This window comes from Phaethon aethereus (genome assembly GCF_964289735.1).
Source record: "Phaethon aethereus genome assembly, chromosome: 2".
In the NCBI taxonomy this organism is placed as follows: Eukaryota; Metazoa; Chordata; class Aves; order Phaethontiformes; family Phaethontidae; genus Phaethon; species Phaethon aethereus.
In genome coordinates, this window is record NC_138582.1 from 48,070,849 (window position 1) to 48,090,077 (window position 19,229).

The window sequence follows — 19,229 nt, forward strand, 5'->3', positions numbered from 1 at the left end:
ATATCTACTCTAAATCTCCCCTGGTACAACTTGAGGCCATTTCCTCTCGTTCTGTTGCTAGTTAGTTGGGAGAAGAGATCAACACCACCTCACCACAACCCCCTTCCCGGTAGTTGTAGAGAGCAATAAGGTACAATAGCAAATTTAACCCCTAGCATTAAAATATTTAGAATTTGAAAATAATTCAGAGATGAACAATTCTTATAAAATATGAAACTCCAGCTCATGAGACAAGGTCTCTGCACAAGTCAGGCAAAAAGCAGTCATTACCAATGCACAAAAATCTTAGATCAATGTTGAGGTGATTACATGGTGCTCTTCTGGAAAACATGTATGCTGAAAAATTAACATTAATGATTAATCTTTATTTTAGCACCATAATCTTCAAGAAAAAGGCCAACCAGGCATCCACCACAGGCAACTGAAAGCAGAGGAACTCTTGGAATAAAACCATCTGGGATCAGGCCTTGCCAGACATTTGTCCTGCATCACCTTAAGCAAAAATTCAACCAGTTATAGGTCAAAGGAAAGTTAACAATTAAAAAATAACTCACCCATCCCCTAAAAATATACAAAGGAAAGCACGACCATGTCATACCTTGCATGTTTCCTTCAAAAATTCTGAATTGAACTGAAATCAAAAATTAGCTAACAGCTGCTCACCACAGGACCAGCTTCAACTTGCCTTTCTCATTATCCTCTATCAAGCAGCTTCACACATCAGAGGTGGCTAGTTGATAGGAAAGACACAGCACAGGGACTTGGAACATAAACTGAATCAGGACTGTAGCTTTACACCCTACAGATAAGCAAGAGTTTTATCTTCATACCAAAACAATACATGAAGTCTTTCTACGTAGTTAGTTATCACTGAACAGAAGTATTTTTCAAATTAGATCTACTGGTATATAAGGTGGGGGGGAAAAGCCATAAAGTTATTCAACTTTTGAGATTTCCCATTAGAAACCTATTATACTCCTACCATGGGTAAATACTACCATAAAGATATTTTGGCAGCAATCCTAAACCTCCAGAACCTCTTGGTATTTGGCATATTTTGAAGTGGGGTAAAATAAATTTCATGGTCTTTTGATTATCCACACACTCCATTAGGTTCCAGAGATTTAGTAAATACCACAAAAATGATGATATATCAACATTTGGCTTTCTTTTCTTCCCCCACCATGAATTACGCCACAAAATGAACAGGCCTTTTTAAAGAATACTCATACAGCAAATGACCTCCTATAGTGAACACTGCCTTTCTATCCCTTTTTGGAAACCTCTCAAACAGCTTGCCTGCAGTTTTTTCGAGGAAAACAACATGTCCCAAGTAAAGCAAAAAAAAGACTGCAACAAGCACAGCAATCACTGGGGATTTACCCTCCTGCATAGACTAAATTCCCAGAAGAAAGTTTACTGGTGACGCTGACCACCCATGAAAATTCCCACCACATGGCACTCCAACTGGGAAAGAAGAGATCTGCAAAGACATCCTCAGATTCCCGATGTACCCACATCTTTTGTAGTAGCATAACTATTCTGGTTAGGGCTAAACTTTTAATTACAGTATGGTTGCCTCTGAAAAAGCCCTCTCATGAGCACCATTTACCAATATGAATGTGTCTCTACCCTCCATCTACATTGGGGTAAATCATGGTAATAAAAGCAGAATAACTTTCTTACAAAAATCCCAGGTCTGCTTTCCCAGGTTTATGTCAACAGTGCAGTCTCTTCTGACACTCTCACCAAGGAGTGGAGAGCTATTTTAAAACAATTCTTCACAAACCTGAAAAATACTTGACTCAACCTTGCTGAACTCTGAGCTACAGATGCTAAACTGGGACATCCATGGGAGCAAGCCAAAAGCCGGGTCTCGTGTGGCCACAGCAGCCGGCACGCTGCCACACTACATCCAGACCCGCTTGATTCCCCCTTGGGCCGCAGCAAGACAGCGTCCTCGGAAAGGCAGCAGGACCCTGCTGTGACACCCGCTCACTGGGAAACCGGCGACTTCTCTTCCTCTGCGAGCAGAACTGACTACGTGGCTCATCCATACTCGCTCACAGTGATTTCAATGAAGAACAGATAGAGACGTTTAAATGAGTTTTAGTAAAGCTTTAACCCTTTTCGGCCTTCCCCAGCTCTACCGCCGGCCGCAGCCCGGCCCACGTCCCTCCCTCCTCCGCGGGCGGCGGCAGCGCTCCAGTCCGCGTGCCGGGCGGGCCCCGCAGCCGCCGTCGGAGCAGGCGGGGCCGGGGCCGAGCAGCCCGGGCCTGCGGCGCCCTCTGCCGGCACCCCGCCGGCCGCGCCTGGCTGCGGCGCCGGAAGGCCAGGGCAGCCCCCCGCAGCGGATCCGTGGCGGACCGGGCCGCAGGCGGGAGGGGCAGCTGCCCTCAGCGGCTGCCGCGCCTCGGGGGGCACCGGCAGCCAAAGCTCGCTGCGCCAGGGTTGCCCGAGCAAGGCTCCCCAGTCCCCTCCCAGCGCTCCGCCACCCTGCCCTGGTCCCGCTGAAGTCTCCCCCGCTGGCAGGTGACGGCTGCCCCTCGCTGGGCTCCTCCGAGAAAGGTCAGAGCCCTCCTCGGCCTCCTCCCGGCCAGGCTAACCCAACCCCTCGGCCTCCCCCTCGCACCCCAGGGAGCGCCGCAGGCGCAGGGGCTCGCAGCCAAGTCTCCAGCACCAGAGGTTATGCGGTAGCTCTACCTAAGATACCGCAAATCTCGAGTCTTCTAATACAAGTCATTTTGCTGTAAGGCACTAAAAGATCAACATTTCTGCCATCTATTCTATACTTGATATGGCATGCCTTCTTTATAAGAATTCTTTTCTACAGAAAAAAAAGAAAATACTAGCAAAGCTTAGCTGGTATGATTCAGTATTTACTGCTGTCCCTCTCCTGAGCTCTTCAATCCTCATCACTTTTTTTAGTGAGGTAGGGAGCCCTGTAATCAGTCCTTTATCTCATAATTGCTCTCAGAACATGCTCTGTTCACAGTACCTGGGTTTTATATAGTCAAGGCCTCAAAATACTGAAAAAAAATTAGATCACTGTCTCACCCACCACATTACAGGACATTTGAACATCAACTTGCTACAGAGAATCCTCACATCTCTGGTGAGAACCCTACCCACCTGATCACCTTTCTGTGTACGTGTTGAAATACAAGAAATTAAATTTTATGTAAGAACAAACTTCAGCACTGCAAGGCTGACCAAGCACTGGCACAGGTTGCCCAGAAGAGATTGTGGAGTCTTCATCCTTGGAGATACTCAAAACCCAAGCAGGCACATCCCTGAGCAACTGGCTCCAGCTGGCCCTGCTTTGAGCAGAGGGGTTCAACTAGATGATCTCCAGAGCTGCCTTTCCGCCTCAGTCATCCCGTGATTCAGTGACCACACTACAAAGATCTAGGCATGGAGCACTGCTTTGTTTTGAGGTTTGGCAGTCAGAGAAAATGCCTTGAAATTCCTGTGTACAGAACTCCTTCTGGAGAGATCAGGTAAGCAAAAACCTCACATTCCTCCAAATTAAAAGCAATCAAATACGAATACACTCCATAATTATAGTAGAACTTGAAACAGTTTCTCACCTTACAAAGATCATCATTCCCCTCTTTGACAGGCAAAGAGCTAAGATTTGTGCAGGAGTCCGAGTCTGATATCTCCAGTGAGCTGTCGTCTTTTTCTGATCCATCACACCCATCGGTAGAATCACTATCCTGCTCCCAATGAATGAACTCCGATTCATCTAAAAAAAAAGTATTTGTAAAAAGAATTTCTCTTAATCACAATATATTATACATAAGCATGAAATGAAACAGAGTAATACTACAATTATTCCTTGCTTGGGAAAAAGTGCAAAGTTTATGTATGTTCAACTGATATTTAGCTATTTTGTGATCCTGTCTCTCATAAAAGCTCAATCCTACTAGCAGGCAATAGAAGCTTCTGTGAAGAAAGATATAAAAATTACATTTAAAAAAGTTTTCAAAGTACTGACCATAAGGAGGCAGTATATTTAACTGTTTAGGTAGGTAGGGCTTTTTTAGTTTATTTATTATTAGTTTTCCTAGGTTTTAGGTGGGGGGGGTTGCCAAATTGCATTGGATTTTCCAAGTGCACTTTGTTCAGAATTAACTGTTCTAAGCAAATACCTCAGTGACCTGGAACAGATGAAGATCTGGTGTAAGTTAACACCTGCTATAAGTGGTAACCCCCCCTAGAGAACTGAAAAAGCTAGTTGAAATGGCCACCTCCTAAAAGGCCATGGCTAAAGAGACAGGTCTACAAATCGAACCTTTAAGCACATCAGAGAGGATTGTTTAGGATAAACTGATAGGCACAGGCACAAGAAAAGGCAGAGTTTTTTCCAAAAAACACAACCCACAAGAAAATGGCAATAAACAAAGAGATGCAGAACAGTCCTTCCACCATCCTCATGACCAGGTGGTATTTAATGCAACTCCAAAAGCCCACTCACACCTCCAAGGATCTCTGGAAGGCAGTGGAAGCCTGAGCTGCCATAGCAGCCCCACCACCCTTGAGGTCCAAGTGCCACAAGGTACCAAGAGGAAGAATCTCACAGTATTTTTTATAAATGAGCATGTTTGGAGGAGGAGGGATAAAAGCTTTTTTGCTTTTGTAAATGTCACATTTCTAACACTGGAAGAGTCATGTACAGAGGAGAGGAGAGGCAGCAGAGAAAGGAGGGACCTGCAGAACGCTCCAGGCATCTGTACAGATCCGTGGAACTGTGGCAGTACCTTTTGTACTTGGTAATGCTACTGTGGTCTAAATCATTAGTTTCTTCATGGACCTTCCAAACTCTGAAGTCACCCAGACAAACACACAGCTCTGGTGTTGCCTGCTTTTTCACAAACATTAATGCATTTCTGTTTCTAACTACAAGAAAGCTTCATCAGAAATTTTAAACATGGACATAGATGACCAGGTAGCACAAAGAAGTTTCTCTTGAAGCTGTGTGGCAAGCTGCATACAACTTGTGACAGTGGTATAAATTCCTTAATAAAATATGTGACGATCAGCTTTATCTTGTCATGCTCAAGTACTAACGCTCTGCCTCTGAAGGTGAACTTCATGTGAAAGGGCATGTCACTTAAAAATAGTTTCTCAGCTATTATCCTCATACATACAAATGCACCTACATCTGCATACGTACAGATACATACATCTGCATACATACAGATACATGTGTACAATACTGTAATTAGTGTATACAATGGTTACTCGAAAAAGCATTGGAATCACAGTTCTTTTACCCCCACTGCTTTCAATATGTTTTTGCGTTTTGATTGGATTTCCTCAGTACCTTCAAGCAGATACATAATGGATCAAGGTTTCTTCATTTACATAAAGAAACCAAATTTTGCTATCTTGCAAGAGTACAGTAAGTCTGTGCATTGTTTCTTTAGAAAAGAAAAATCAAAGATTAAAACCTGCAGCATACACTTGCAGGAGACAAGTGCAACAGAATTATATTAATGGTGGGTTAGAAAGATTCCTGGTGAGTAGTAGGCTGCAGTCTAGAAAGTGGACAGTCCTTCCATTTTAAAAATAAGGAAAAAAAAATTACTAGGAATTACAAAAGATGACCATCAGATATGTCAATGACAGTGTTAAGTCAACAACAGAAACATGAAAGAAAGAATCAACTCATAGTGGTATTTGAACACTTTGCCAGACATCCAGGATGTGAAGTCTAGCTGTAATACTTCAGATCTAGCTGAACTATTACACAGAAAACCTGATTTATTTTTCTGGAAGTAGTCACATTGAAAATACTTCCTAACAAGTTCTAATGCAAATTAAACATTATCCCAATTAATGCTTATGTGGAGCACACAGGTAAAGATTTTTCTGTCTTCAGCTACACTTTTTAATGTTTCTCTCCCCACTGTCATTGCTTAGAAAGCAAGTTATAAGAACAAAACTCACGGCTGTTTGCACAATACAGCTAACGGGAAACAAGGAATATTGTGTACCAAAATGAAAACTCATGCCACAGAAAGTGATGCTATCTGCAGCTGCAAAGTCTGCCATATCTAGTCAGTAGATGCAGACAGCAATATCACCAGTAGAACAGGGCAGGCAGGCAAAGCTGCTCACAACCCCAGCATTTGTACCACAGCACACAAAAGGAAATGGTACAAAACCACTATAATGTATTGAAATGAACTGACATGCTTTACTCCATGTATAACCTGCCCAACTATGCTCCTTTACTCCAAGGTTTAACATTTTTGTACATAATTTATACCAAGAACTTATTCCATACTCAGATGAAATTGATGAAAAAAACGCCAACTGATTTAACTGAAATAGGATTAAATCATGTCATTTTGTCAGAATGACCTCAAAGAATTTTCATTACAGCACTTAAGCTGACAGGTTTCTTGACAAATCTGCTTGCATTTGAACTTACCTTCACTACTACTGTCCTCTAACAATAAATCATCTCTGCTAGGTGATTTCTCTATTTTGGAAGCGTGACTTTTTTTGCTGTATAACCTTGGAATCGACGTTTTATTTTCATCATCTGAAAAATCACTGCCACTAGAGGTCCATATTATGTTCTCAGCCTCCTTAGAGCTTGCAGCAGCAGCAGATCCTATTAAAAAGAATTGTAAAGTGTTGGATTGTTACACAAATGTGATATTGTTAAATTTAAAATTCTTAAAAATTAAACTATATTATTTTTGAACTGGAAAAAAATTATCAGTTCTGTCACCAGGCATCAGAGATTATCATAGAATCACAGAAGAGTTTGGGTTGGAAGGGACCTATAAAGGCCATCTAGCCCAACGCCCCTGCAATGAGCAGGGACAGCTTCAACTAGACCAGGTTGCTCAGAGCCCTGTCCAACCTGACCTAGAATGTTTTCAGGGATGGGGCATCTACCACCTCCTCTGGGCAACCTGTGCCAGTGTTTCACCACCCTCATTGTGAAAAAAGTCTTCCTTATGTCTAGTCTAAATCTGCCCTCTTTTAGTTTAAAACCATTACCCCTTGTCCTATCGCAAGAGGCCTTGCTAAAATGTCTGTCCTCAACTTTCCAATAGGCCCCCTTTAAGTACTGTAAGGCTGCAATAAGGCCTCCCCTGAGCCTTCTCTTCTCCAGGCTGAACAACCCCAACTCCCTCAGCCTGTCCTCATAGGAGAGGTGTTCCATGATCCCTCTGACGATTTTTGTGTCCCTCCTCTGGACCCTCTCCAGCAGGTCCATGTCTCTCCTGTGCTGAGGGCTATAGAGCTGGACACAGTGCTCCATGTGGGGTCTACTGCGCTCTGTTGAGAGGGGCAGAATCACCTCCCTTGACCTGCTGGCCACGCTGCTTTGGATGCAGCCCAGGATGTGGTTGGCCTTGTGGGCTGCGAGCGCACATTGCCAGCTCATGTCCAGCTTTTCATCCACCAGTACCCCCAAGTCCTTTTCGACAGGGCTGCTCTCAATCCCTTCATGCCCCAGACTGTGCTGGTACCGGCGGTTGCCCTGACCCAGGTGTCGGACCCTGCACTTGGCCTTGTTGATACTGGACCATTAAGTCACACGTATTTCTTGTACATACACACATTATTTTCATTTTGGCTCTCCACAATAAATGCTAACACTTCATTTTATACAGTAAGGCTATCAATCAGTCCTTCAGCAGTGAGGACAAATAATGACTGACATATAGTCCTCTACACACACTCCTAATGTTCCCGCATGTGCCCTTTCAAAAGAGTATGTGGTTTAAATAAAGACTGTCCTTAGAATTCTGGGTTTGGGATTTCTCTGACTTTATACAATGAGTAACATATGAACAAAAGTATGCCATCGATAGAGACAACTTTCCATCTTTTTGCTGAGAGAAAAAAAATGTTAAACATTTCAGGACTAATGAACAATAGTTGTTGTGTTTTTGAAGCGAGATCTTTAAATACAAAATACCTTTCTCCATCATTTTTAATAACAAAAGCAAGGAGGAAAGGAGTAATGCTTAGCAGTGGAGCATGCAGAATCAGCAAACATAGGAAGGCAGAATTTTCTACTTCCTACAACTACTAAATTTTTTTTTAGGTAAATGGCAAGTGAGGCAATTACTGGGGATTTGGAATTAGGCGGGAGGGACCAGAAGAGAGAAACACAACCATGTCTCCTCCTGCAACACACAAAGGTTCTTTTCAGAAATCTGGAGCAGCATGATTTTGAACCCCAAAAGGTAGATAAAAGGTGTCCAAGTAGGTGGGTCACATAATTCTAACAGAGGCAGCACAGCTACTGGAGCAAGTAGAAATACAAAGCCTGAAGAAGCCACTGCCCCCTCTTTCTTTCCTGTCCTCTGGACTCAGAAAGAGAAAGAACTGGAGGGAGCCAATAAGTCCTCCTCCCCCTCTTTATTATGTCTAGACTTCTTTTTTTTTAATCATAATATTGAACAGATTTGGGTGTATATAGAAGACTGTGAAAGCAGGAGGTTGACAAAATTCTGTTTATCTATTGCTCATACTTGCAAAATGCCTGCTTTTTTTCTCTCATGCCGGCTTGTCTGTCTCTAGCAAGAGAGAGAACTATTTCACCCTCTGTCTAGACAGCTAAGTGTTGTTTTTCATTGCCCCTTCTTAAAAATGTGAAGAATTTAAATATCTCGTCCCTGCTAGAACATGCACTGTTTCTTTCACCTGTTCAAGAGCAATGGCTGAAGTGCCTGCAGCTTTACAGAATATAATTCTGGCACTCTAGGTAAATTCAGGAGCCCAATCACAATAGCATCATGACTGTGTCGCTTACCAAAATTAGCTTCTGATTACAATAATAGAAGAAAGCAACCAGTATTTTGAGCCAACTTCTGATAAAGGGCAAAACAAAGTGACAATTTTCTGACAACAGTAACATGAAATAGTTATAACATACCTGTTGCACTTTCAGCAGATGTTAACAGTGGTCCAAGATGCTTCTTAATCCTGGATTTCTTATCAGTAGGTCTCAGGGACTATATTAAAAAGAGGCAGAGAGAGATTTAATCACCAAGACATTAAAGACAATTTTAACATGCAGTAATACAGTCAAAACTGTTGTTATGCACCCACCACAACTTAGTAGCACAATTTCTATATTCTACAAGACTGTGATATAATGAGTGAGGTAATGAAGCATGAGAACAGCAATATAAAAGCTGAGTTTTCATGGTTTGGAAAACAAACACTGCAACTATGAAAGGAATCACATCTGACCTTGCAAAGAACAAGAGCCAGTATTTTCAGCATTAAAATGTCAAAAGTGGGCAGGAAGAGCATGCTTGATAAAGCGTGTGCCCTAATCAAAGGTTACAGAAAGAAGCACTCAGGGGCGCCGTCTCTGATTTTATTAAATCCCACAAGTTATGCGACACTGACTGCCCAATACCAGCAGAAGAAACAGAAAAGCAACTTGGTTGAAGATTCAGCACAAAGCACTTCTCGCTCAGAGCTGACTGAGCATCTCTGTTCATGACCAACAAGACCAACATAAACAAAAAAAATTAAGCATAATTTGATATAACATCCAAAGGAGCATCTGTACCAAGATCCACATCTGCAGGGACATCAAAAAGCAGAATTTTCTACAGTGAATTCATTATTGCAAATATACTCTTTAGATGAAGCAAAAATCTTCAGATGCAAACTAGAGTCTTTCTGTTCCGTGTTTTTTAGGAAATGCAGTACTTCATCGCAAATGTCAAATTACTTCTGTATCGTTCAGTGTATTACTGAATTTTTACAAGTGATACATGCTATTAAGAACACAACATATTGACATATGACCAGAAAATTACAGTAACAAGTTAAGACAATGCCCTTATGTAACCTTGCTTTCTATTTTTGTCTTTGACAGTTATAACAATATGCTTTTAATTGTGAAACAACACAAAAAAGGGCGACATAATTCAGTCAAGCATAGAAATTGGTTTAACTGTTAGTTTGCATCTCTTTCTTACACTGTTAAGTAAGCCAGCATTTTACCTCCAGCACTGAAGTGTTCTGAAAACCATCCCCACACCTAAGCCATGCATTGGAAATTGAAGTAGCAGCCACTGATGTCCTGACATTTGATTTTTTCAGCTGTAGGGGTGTCTTATCTGGGAAGGGTGTCCATTCTGCATTCCAAAATCGCTTCCGCTACAAGGATAAACGAAACCATTAAAAACACTGTGTACACATAATTCTTTTGAAGTGAACCTCATGTAATCTAGACCACCCCTTTTTCTGAATACTTACAAATATAAATTCCAATTCTTAATGATCTGGGGGAAAAAATGCCTTGAACACTTGCAGCCATTTTTTTATGCAACACCATATAATGACAACCCCAATGGCATGCGTAAATTTAGTATTTGATAAGTACTCTACTTTCTGTTGATCTAAGCTATATTCGTAGCACCTGTTAGCTTCCCAGTGAAGCTGAAAATATTATCCTAAACAGGAACAACTCAGTAAAATACATTTTAACAAAATAATTCCTTCAAACTCACATTTAATCTGATTGAATTCTGTGTTATGAAAGAGGTCAAACTAGATAATCACTATCCAGCTCTCCATTAAAAACCAAAGAAAGAACCCCAGGCTCTTTCAGCTTTAAGAATTACATTTGTTTTCACAACCATTTTCCAAGAAATGGTAGATGAAGTGTTGCATTCCCCTTACACAGGATGCTGGAAGTCATTTGGACTATGTGATAAGTCACGAAACAGGATGCTGATTAGCATCCAGTGCTAATTTCATGAAATAGATTTTAAAGTCTGAGAACAGCTGAGCTGAGAGAATTGCTTGTTATCACATCCAAAGTTACATTTAAGATTCTACACCAGTTTATACCTATAAATTGATCTTAAGCACAATAAACATCTTGGCCCACTCTGCTACTGAAACTTATCTTACAAAATGTTGACTGTATTACCTGCCTGAATATGTCTTTCTTCTTCCAATATACCTTCTCTCAAGCAACTACAGTTCCTACCTTATTTATGAGCTACTCCAAAGTTACATTAATCAACTCAGACATACTCAGCCAGGCTGGTCAATCAGGACTGCAACATACACTTTGAACTAAAAAACATACGCAAAAAAAAAAAATGTCTTTGGCAACATTTGTTGTTACATTTTGTAACTGATCATGTGTATTTGTTTCCTCTAGATCTTTTCAGTGCTGGCAAGAATGGAACAAGTACTTTCCAAAAGCAAACAGTGAGCAGCATTTTGCTTCACCCCTCTGGTGAGCCGGTTCTATTGTCACAAGGTGAGAAGACTGAGTAAAACAAGTGGGCTTTACAGTTTCCTCTGATGGCAGCTCACCTTGCCAAGAGCCTCTTCTAAAATTGCTGGAGGTATTTACACCACAAAGCAGCTACTACAAGAGGTCATTATCACCAAAGTCAAACTGTCCCCATAACTACTCCCACAGATATGTAAGTGAGAAGTGAAACCTTGACTCTGACGTGGTATTAAATAAGGAATCAAAAGCACTTTTATAAGGACATGATGTCAAGTAAGGAGGCTAAGACAGTTTAAGATTATGACACAAAGAGAATTTAAATCCTGCCTCCCTCCCAGTGAAGATGCTGGCCCAAGCCTCCATTTCCAGAGTGCTTAAACATGAACCTCTACATCATGCTATCCTCTTGGTAAGCACTTCTGCCTCTGCACAGAAGCAGAGAAGCACAGACAGGGAAATACGAATAACTGAAAGATGTCAAGGCCCACTTTTTGGTTCTGCAGCAAAGTGCCACAGCAAGGCTTCACTCCAGTTGGAGCCATTTGCTTCACCTCCACGTCCCTCAGACTGGATGACTTCTGCCAGGCTCAGAGTTCACCGTACAGCCAGCAGTGCACCAATGCTCAAAACCATGCCCCGGCTCTGGTTTGCTTTTTTGTTTTGGGGTTTTCTTTGAGGTTTTGTTTTGGGTTTTTTGTTTTTTTAAACCTTAGACAGTGCTAGAAGCCTTACTTGTACAGATGTTTTCGTAGCTTCAAAAGGACTTTGCAGACAAAAACTTACAGTGTAAAATGCAGTTTTCTTAATGTAAAGTAAAATGCAGCTTATTTCTTAAATGACACACTCCAGTTCTGAAGAATGTGTATCTGTGCCAATAACAGCACTACAACTTGTGCACAGGTTTACAATACACTACTTTTGATGGCCCATTAAAAGCAGAAAGTTTCAAACAAGTTAAAAATCCACACAAATGCATGCACAAAGAGTTGCATAAAACAGGCTTTGTGATATATTTCTATTGTTAGGATGCCCAATAAACATAAGAGAGAGTAACTCTCCAGTTTACGTTTCTCATCTATGTTATTCTTAAAAATCATTACATACCCTGACAGACAGAATCCCTCTATTTCTCTGTGCTATGCAACACCAATGAAGCAAAGAGCACAGCATAAGAGGCAAGGGACGAACAGCAGAACATGGTAGCTGAGGTATGACCAGTGGTGCACAACTGTCAAGATTTGGGAAGGGAATGCCATATAAAATGGGCAGGATAAAAGCTACATGCTAACTCCCTCTCCTGAGGTAAGAGGGGTTAGGGTGCATATAGAAAGGGTATGCTTACAGTTGACGATTAAAAAAATGCTACTATGAGTAGAACAAATAGCTGGGTTTATGCTTAGATGGTATAGGTGGTTATGCTTGTATTTAGATTGTTAGAGGGCAATGTGAAGTGGCACTGGGAGTGACCTTTATATAGCTGGAATATTCCTTCAGAGGCACTAGGCAATCATGGCTGTGACAGGCAAAAAGAGAGTTTTAATAGTTAATGACTGTTAATGGCAGAAGAGTGTTATTTAATCCTCCACCTTACTAGCCTGCATAAGAGCAGGGCTGCTCAGGTTTTCAGAGCAGCACTGCAGGGATGTCTCAACACAGGTGGTCCATGACAAACCAGAAGCAGCTGGAGTCCCCTCTCCCCCTTCTTCTTCCCGAGCAGTCAGTACTCGCCAGACTCCATGCAGACATCGTGACAAAGAACCAAAGCAGCAGAAAATTTCTTTGGGAAGAAGCACTAGTTATCTACAGCTGGCACAGCGCCGGAAGAAAGGATACAAGGACCACTGGGACCACACCAGCAGCTGCTTGACACCATGTCAGCTTAATTACAATCTAAAGAACCATCAGTACTGCTGACAGCTCTGTTTAATTAGTGCTGTCTCTCCACACATCCTGCTCCCCAGATACAGGAAAATCTGAGAGATTCTGCTGCCACCACACAGAAATTTATAGCCACTCAGGTCGCTGAAAAAAACTAAAAACACTTTCTGAAGTCTTAGAGCAAGAGAGTAAAGAAATACACCCTCTACATAAGATGTTCTTCCGCTACCACAAATTTCTGGGAGATGCCATTTGGAGGCAAGAGAAAGGGAAGGACCTAAGACTGTTGATAGCAACAGCAGTGACTTACAGCTCTGTGCCTTTGATACAGATACCTTTCCACCATTTCCCACATCCTACATCACCTTAAAAAAAACTATAAAAATAAACCCTAAAGACAACTCCCCCCATCCCAAACTCCTTGATAATTTAAATCTCTCCATATAAATATCTGAGGTGAACTCAGGAAATTGGACCTACAGCTTCAATCCACAGTTAATGAGGGGGAAGTTTGTCACAGTAGTACCAAATGCATATATATGTATGGGTGTACACATTCATATACACACCAACCTTTTTTTAAAGAAAAATATGCCACATGAAAAGTATATCATTTCAACGTGCATAAAGTAATGTTTATATGCAGATATAAATGTGAAGCACACATGTATTTTTATTAAAAATCTGTAATATGAACATTGTGCGCAATAGAAAAGAGTTACAGATATATAGATATGAAGTTACGAGACATGCAGTTCAGAAGAAAAATTTTCAAGGACGCAAGTGACACCAGAGGGTTCCCTCTGAATGAAGACTATAAGGAAAAGAGAAAGGAAATGCCATGACTGTACTTTCCACATGCAGCTAGTGTCGCCACGCTTCAAATTACAAATGCACCACAGTAGCAGGGAGGCCAGCTGTGAGGCAGCGCGGACACAGGTCTGGGAGCTGGTGTGAGCGAGCTGGGAGCAGCCCTGCGGGGCCTCTGTTCGGCTCCTTGCCTCCAGGCAGTCACCCTACCCCTGCAGAGCAGTTGGGGCTGCTGCTCCCTGACACCCTGGTACAGATGTCTGGTGTCCAAGAACCTCTGCTGCAGGAATACATCGGCTGACACACAGGAATGACAAGTTCCAAAGGCTCTTTGCTTCCGCTCCAGCCTGCTTCAAGGCAACAGAGAAACTAGTATTTCACAAAACTTGTTTCTCTCAGGAATAAATATTTATAATGCAGCTAATCCAAAGGCCACGATGTTCCCAAAGAAATGCAGTGACAACAGTAAGTTCTCTTAATCATCACCTTTTTCCTCTAGCATAAAAATGGGGCACACAGAAAATATCTTGTGTAATTTATTAATGCTACGTATGAAGCATCTAGAAACAAGATAAGCTATTAAAAAAATACATCACTGAATCAGGCTCAAAAGAGCCAGAACCTTTAGACCCGGCGTAGCTCATCAAATTCAAGATTTATTACAAAACAGAGTCAGGCAAAGAATCTTGCGAATTGTGTAGAGCATCTGAAGACAAAATATTACCTCTAAAATTTTGAGCTAAAAAAGGGGAGGCTAGGATGGCTACCTCATGTAGAAATTGTCTGTTGACCTCCGTTCATGGAAGAACTGCATTTTGTCTCTGTTGCGGTTCCTTCTAAAGTAGTGGAAAAAAAAAATTAAATTACTCCTGCTGGTGTCAGTGGAATTAGGATCAAGCCCTCCATGTAAAAGGCATGGCAGGCAATCCTTCTCCCATTACTCCCTTAGTTATTTCCAGTGAGATAAAGGTAAGTCAGCCTACATGGGTGCGGGTGTGAAAAGGAAGACACTCTGAAAATTCAATAAATATACATAGCAATTATATAAAGTATGGGGCCGGAGGGGTTGGATTTTATTTTTAATTAGATGGTCCTATCTAGAACATCTCCACTCAACCAATCCATATTGTTACTTACGCCAAATACTTGTTACCCAGAAGTACCCTATATGAAGTCACTGGGACCATATGTCCAAAGACTGCATAGCCCTTTACACTGCAGACACTCCCACTTTCTTGGGGCTGCTCCAAAACCACGGAATGAACCCCCAGGAAAACATGACCCAATGTATTATCTACCTCATATGCAAGTGGCATTTCTTTGACACTTCACCTTCTCTAACACAAAAAGCAACATAAGCTGAAGGACAAAAATAATAATAAAATGTTTCGCTACATGAAGTCCTCCTGCTACTGACATGGAAATCCATAAGCATCACTCAAAAGTACAAGTACAATTATTGCATTCTTCCTTAACAGAACAGAACAAACAATAAAGTGCTGAAAATCGCAGCTCTACTTTCCAGACACTTTTCATGTTTTAGAAAAAAACCCAAAAACTTTTGAAGGGAACACTCACATAAAAGCACACAGAAATATTGAACACTGACCAACAGCCTCCCTCATCTTTTGCCTTTAACCTCATGGACTTCATATAAAAGCACTCATAAACTAAAAGAAAGGAGTCTTGGGCTTCAAAAAGCCCAATTTTAAGGTAGCACAAAACTGAATTTGACAACAGGCATCTCATTTTCAGCAAAACTCAGTATTCACACTACTCAGCTCCTGAAAGTGTAATTACTCATTTTAGTGCCTGGATAGAAAGTGAAGTTTTAATTTAATATTAAAACATCCTTGTATTGCAAGAACCCTCAAGTGAATATTTAAATAAAGGTTGCAGAATTAAAACCATAGTCTGTATTTTTTTTCAAGCCAAAATTTTTTTTATTCCTATGAAAACCAGTATGCATATTTTCTAAAGACAATTCACAAGAATACATATGATCCCGAGAAAAGACCTCATCAAGTTGTAATCATTCATGAAAAAAATCTAAACTGTATGATCACAATCACAATGGCCTGGCATACCTCCTTCCACACTGTCAGCATGCATGTGGAAAAAAAAAAAAACCACTTCAAAATACTTTTCCTATTGATATTGATGTGTGAGACCAATATTTTTAAAACACTGATCTAAAGCCTTCTTTGTGTTCATGATTTTTACTACTCTTAATGAAAAGCTATTATCATCGGCTGATATATATCTATATAGATGTATATAATATTACCATTTGAACATCAGGATTTTTTTAACATTTTAACGCTTATGTAAGGAAGAGTATAAATTACTATAGGATTACACTGAGGAAAAAAAAACCAACAACAACCAAACCCTCATAGTATAAGAATACTATGGAAACGTACTTCGTATTAATAGCTGGTGCCAAGCCGTTAGTTAGACAGAAATCTGCACTATCAAAATAGTTAGAAGTACTTTAGAAAAGCTTTCACGGGATTAAATTATGTACATTGTCAGTATTACAAGGTTAATTAAATGAAGTATAGTCAGTTATTTTAGCTTGTTGTTGGTATTTTCTTCCATAAAAAGTGACTTTAAATGTGGTTATATTTAAAAATTGGTGTAGAAGATTCACACCATTTTATCCATATGCTAAATAAAAAACAAAATGCTTTAGAATACACATCTGTCATTTGAACTCTCCTTATATTTATATAGCAAACGACACTTGTAGCCTGTCTTTCAGCAGTATTTCCATATTAGCATAAGCACTGCAAATCAGAGACAGCATCCTAATTACTGTCCTGCAAGTATCATCAAATACACTAAGCAAACTACCAAAGTGAGGAGACCGAAAAAAAGAACGGGGCACTTCTCCTCCCACTCGTGCCCAAAGCCGCTCACCTAACATTAAGCCTGGCAATTTTGGTAAGTCTCTTTTCCTCTTCTCATTTTACTTTCCCTGACTATCACCTAAGGAAAAAGGCCGAATTACACTTTCCCCTCGGTGCAGCTATGCTTCCCCCGCGGAACTCTGAAGAAAAGGTCGATGTAGCGCAATCGAGACCACCAGGAAGGCGCCGAAGAACCAGTTTTCCCGCCCCCCGCTCCAGCGCGGCGAGCTGCCGACACACAAGTCTTGCCTTGGAACAGGCCGGAGCTGGGCCCCCTTCTCCGGCAGTCCCGAGGCCGCGGGCAGAGCCCAGGAACGGGAGACACCGGCAGGCTGCGCTCGGCGAGAGCGCCTGCTGGGTCACAGCGGACGGAATACCACCGGCCGCCGGATCGCCCACCCCGGAGAGCCGGCTGGGTTGCTTTCTTACACCGCCTCCCCGGGCTCGGGCGCGGCGGGTGGCCGAGGCGCGGGACGCAGGCCGCCGCGAAAGGCGCAAGCGGCGCCGCCGCGGCCCGGCCTTGAGGGGAGGCTAGGGCGACCGTTACCCGCCTCGGCCGCTCGCGCCCGACCCGCCAGAGCCCCGGCCCCCTCTTCTCCCGCCCGCGTCCCGCGCGCACGCAGGTACCTTCCTACTGGGCATCGCCCCCTGACAAGGCAGCCACGTCCCCGGTCACGTGGCGGGGGAGCCCCGGAGGGGCGGGGCAGAAGGGAACCCCCAGTCCGCTCCCCGCGCGGAAAGGAAACACTGCCCTCCCACGAGCTGGCGGCCACACCCCTGTCCTTTCTAGCTTTGGCGCCGCGAGAGCCGCGGCTCCTGATTGGGCGAGATTGGCGGAGGGCGGGTGGCGTCACGCGGAAGGACGAGGCTCCCCAGGAGGCGAAGGAGGCTGTGTGCGCATGCGCCCGGCGGGGGAGGGGCTGAAATCGGTTAGCCACGGGGCGAGCCTGGCGGTCTCGAGGGTACGGCTGGCGCTGCTTCTCTCCCCGCTGCCGCGGTGATGCGGAGTCTCGGCCGCTCCCCTCCCTCCCTTCTTTCCTTACTTTCTTCTTTCCTTACTTTCTTCTTTCCTCCCTCCCTGCGGCGATCCGAGGCGCAGTCTGGGCTGAGAGCAGGCCCTCCTAGCGGGGCGGCCGTTGTAAAGAGGCGTTAACGGGCTCCGCGCGCGTCCGCCGGCCGGGGCGCAGGAGAAGCCTCGACGGGGGAGGGGCGCGCCTCGACTCGGCCGAATGGTGGGCGAGGCAGCGGGAGCCGTCGGGGTTTTCTCGGCGGAAAGCGCCATTGCTAGCGCTGCGTCCCTCCGGCCTGGGCGGGTTTGGCCTGCGGCCCTGTCCCTTTGCCGCGCTGCCCTGGCGGCTTCGGGCGGAGCTGGGAGCGAGGCTGCTGCGGCATGGGCCCTCTGCCCTCGCCCTGGCACTGACGTGCGGAAAACAGACTCCACAATCTATAAGATTGTAAAGTAGGTATGTTTGTTTAGCGCTGGGCAGCACGGGGGGGTAGTTCCACCAAAAACCGTGCGCGCCCAACGCGGCACTTACTTCAAATATATACAGCAAAGTGTTGCATATACATAAAGTTTAGCAATATACCTATACATATGCATGATCTATCCCCGCTTCGTATTAAAATGAGTTCTCCTCCCATCTGCCCTTGCGTGTTGCCTCCTGGTGGTGGTCGTCGGGGGTCGTGGGGATGAAGGCCGGTGGTTCCTCTTCGTCACCGCTAGTAACCTTTTGCCTTTGCGCAGGCTCTGTTGTTTTTTGGCTTCTATCCAAACCGCAGGGTCAGTTTTAGCTAGTTTCTTGAGGTAAGTTCTTAATTCTTATCAGGGACCGTCCTTGTGAGGAGCTGCAAATCTTCTTGCTCCTTTCAGTTTATCAGGACCTGTGTTTGGGGGGAACTACAGTTCTCCTGCTTTAACTGCTTCACACAATAGCTAACAAGATTTCAAGCTTCATCTACTAATTAACTGCTAAGACTCCCTTAACCCCTTCTCTCAGTCCCCCTTTTTCCAAAATGTTAGTAAATTCTTTTACTTGATTTATTTCTGATACTATTTCTAATACAATGTTTCTTTATCTAACATTTTCAAAGTACTTGTTAGATTCCAATTTGCGTTGTAATTGGTTTTTCTTCCACTCACTATAAGAGTCTCCTGTGTTCTGAAAACACCAGAGACCACATCGAACTGTAATATAGAGAGTTATAACCAAAAAGATAATCGCAATTATCAGAACAAATAATTGTCTTAACCAAGTCAAGTTTGGGAGCTAAGAAGTCAACTTATTCCAAAGATCAGAGAAACCCAGTGAAGTGTCATCTAGTGTTACTAGGTGTAATATTTTTGACTGTTTCCAAATTTGGTTGATGTCTGTGGC

General features: G+C 43.0%; 1 protein-coding gene across 1 annotated transcript in view; it reads right to left on the minus strand.

Moving 5' to 3' along the window:
* Positions 1–17,493, minus strand: part of SPIDR (scaffold protein involved in DNA repair) — a gene marked incomplete at its 5' end in the record, with an annotated part of 202,698 nt that extends 185,205 nt beyond the window's left edge. Inside the window, 5 exons of the mRNA XM_082014805.1 lie at positions 3,591–3,748; positions 6,443–6,628; positions 8,915–8,993; positions 10,003–10,158; positions 17,479–17,493. Coding sequence (XP_081870931.1) covers positions 3,591–3,748; positions 6,443–6,628; positions 8,915–8,993; positions 10,003–10,158; positions 17,479–17,493 — 594 coding nt within the window. The remainder of the gene's footprint in view (positions 1–3,590; positions 3,749–6,442; positions 6,629–8,914; positions 8,994–10,002; positions 10,159–17,478) is intronic.
* Between the last annotated feature and the right edge of the window lie 1,736 nt (positions 17,494–19,229).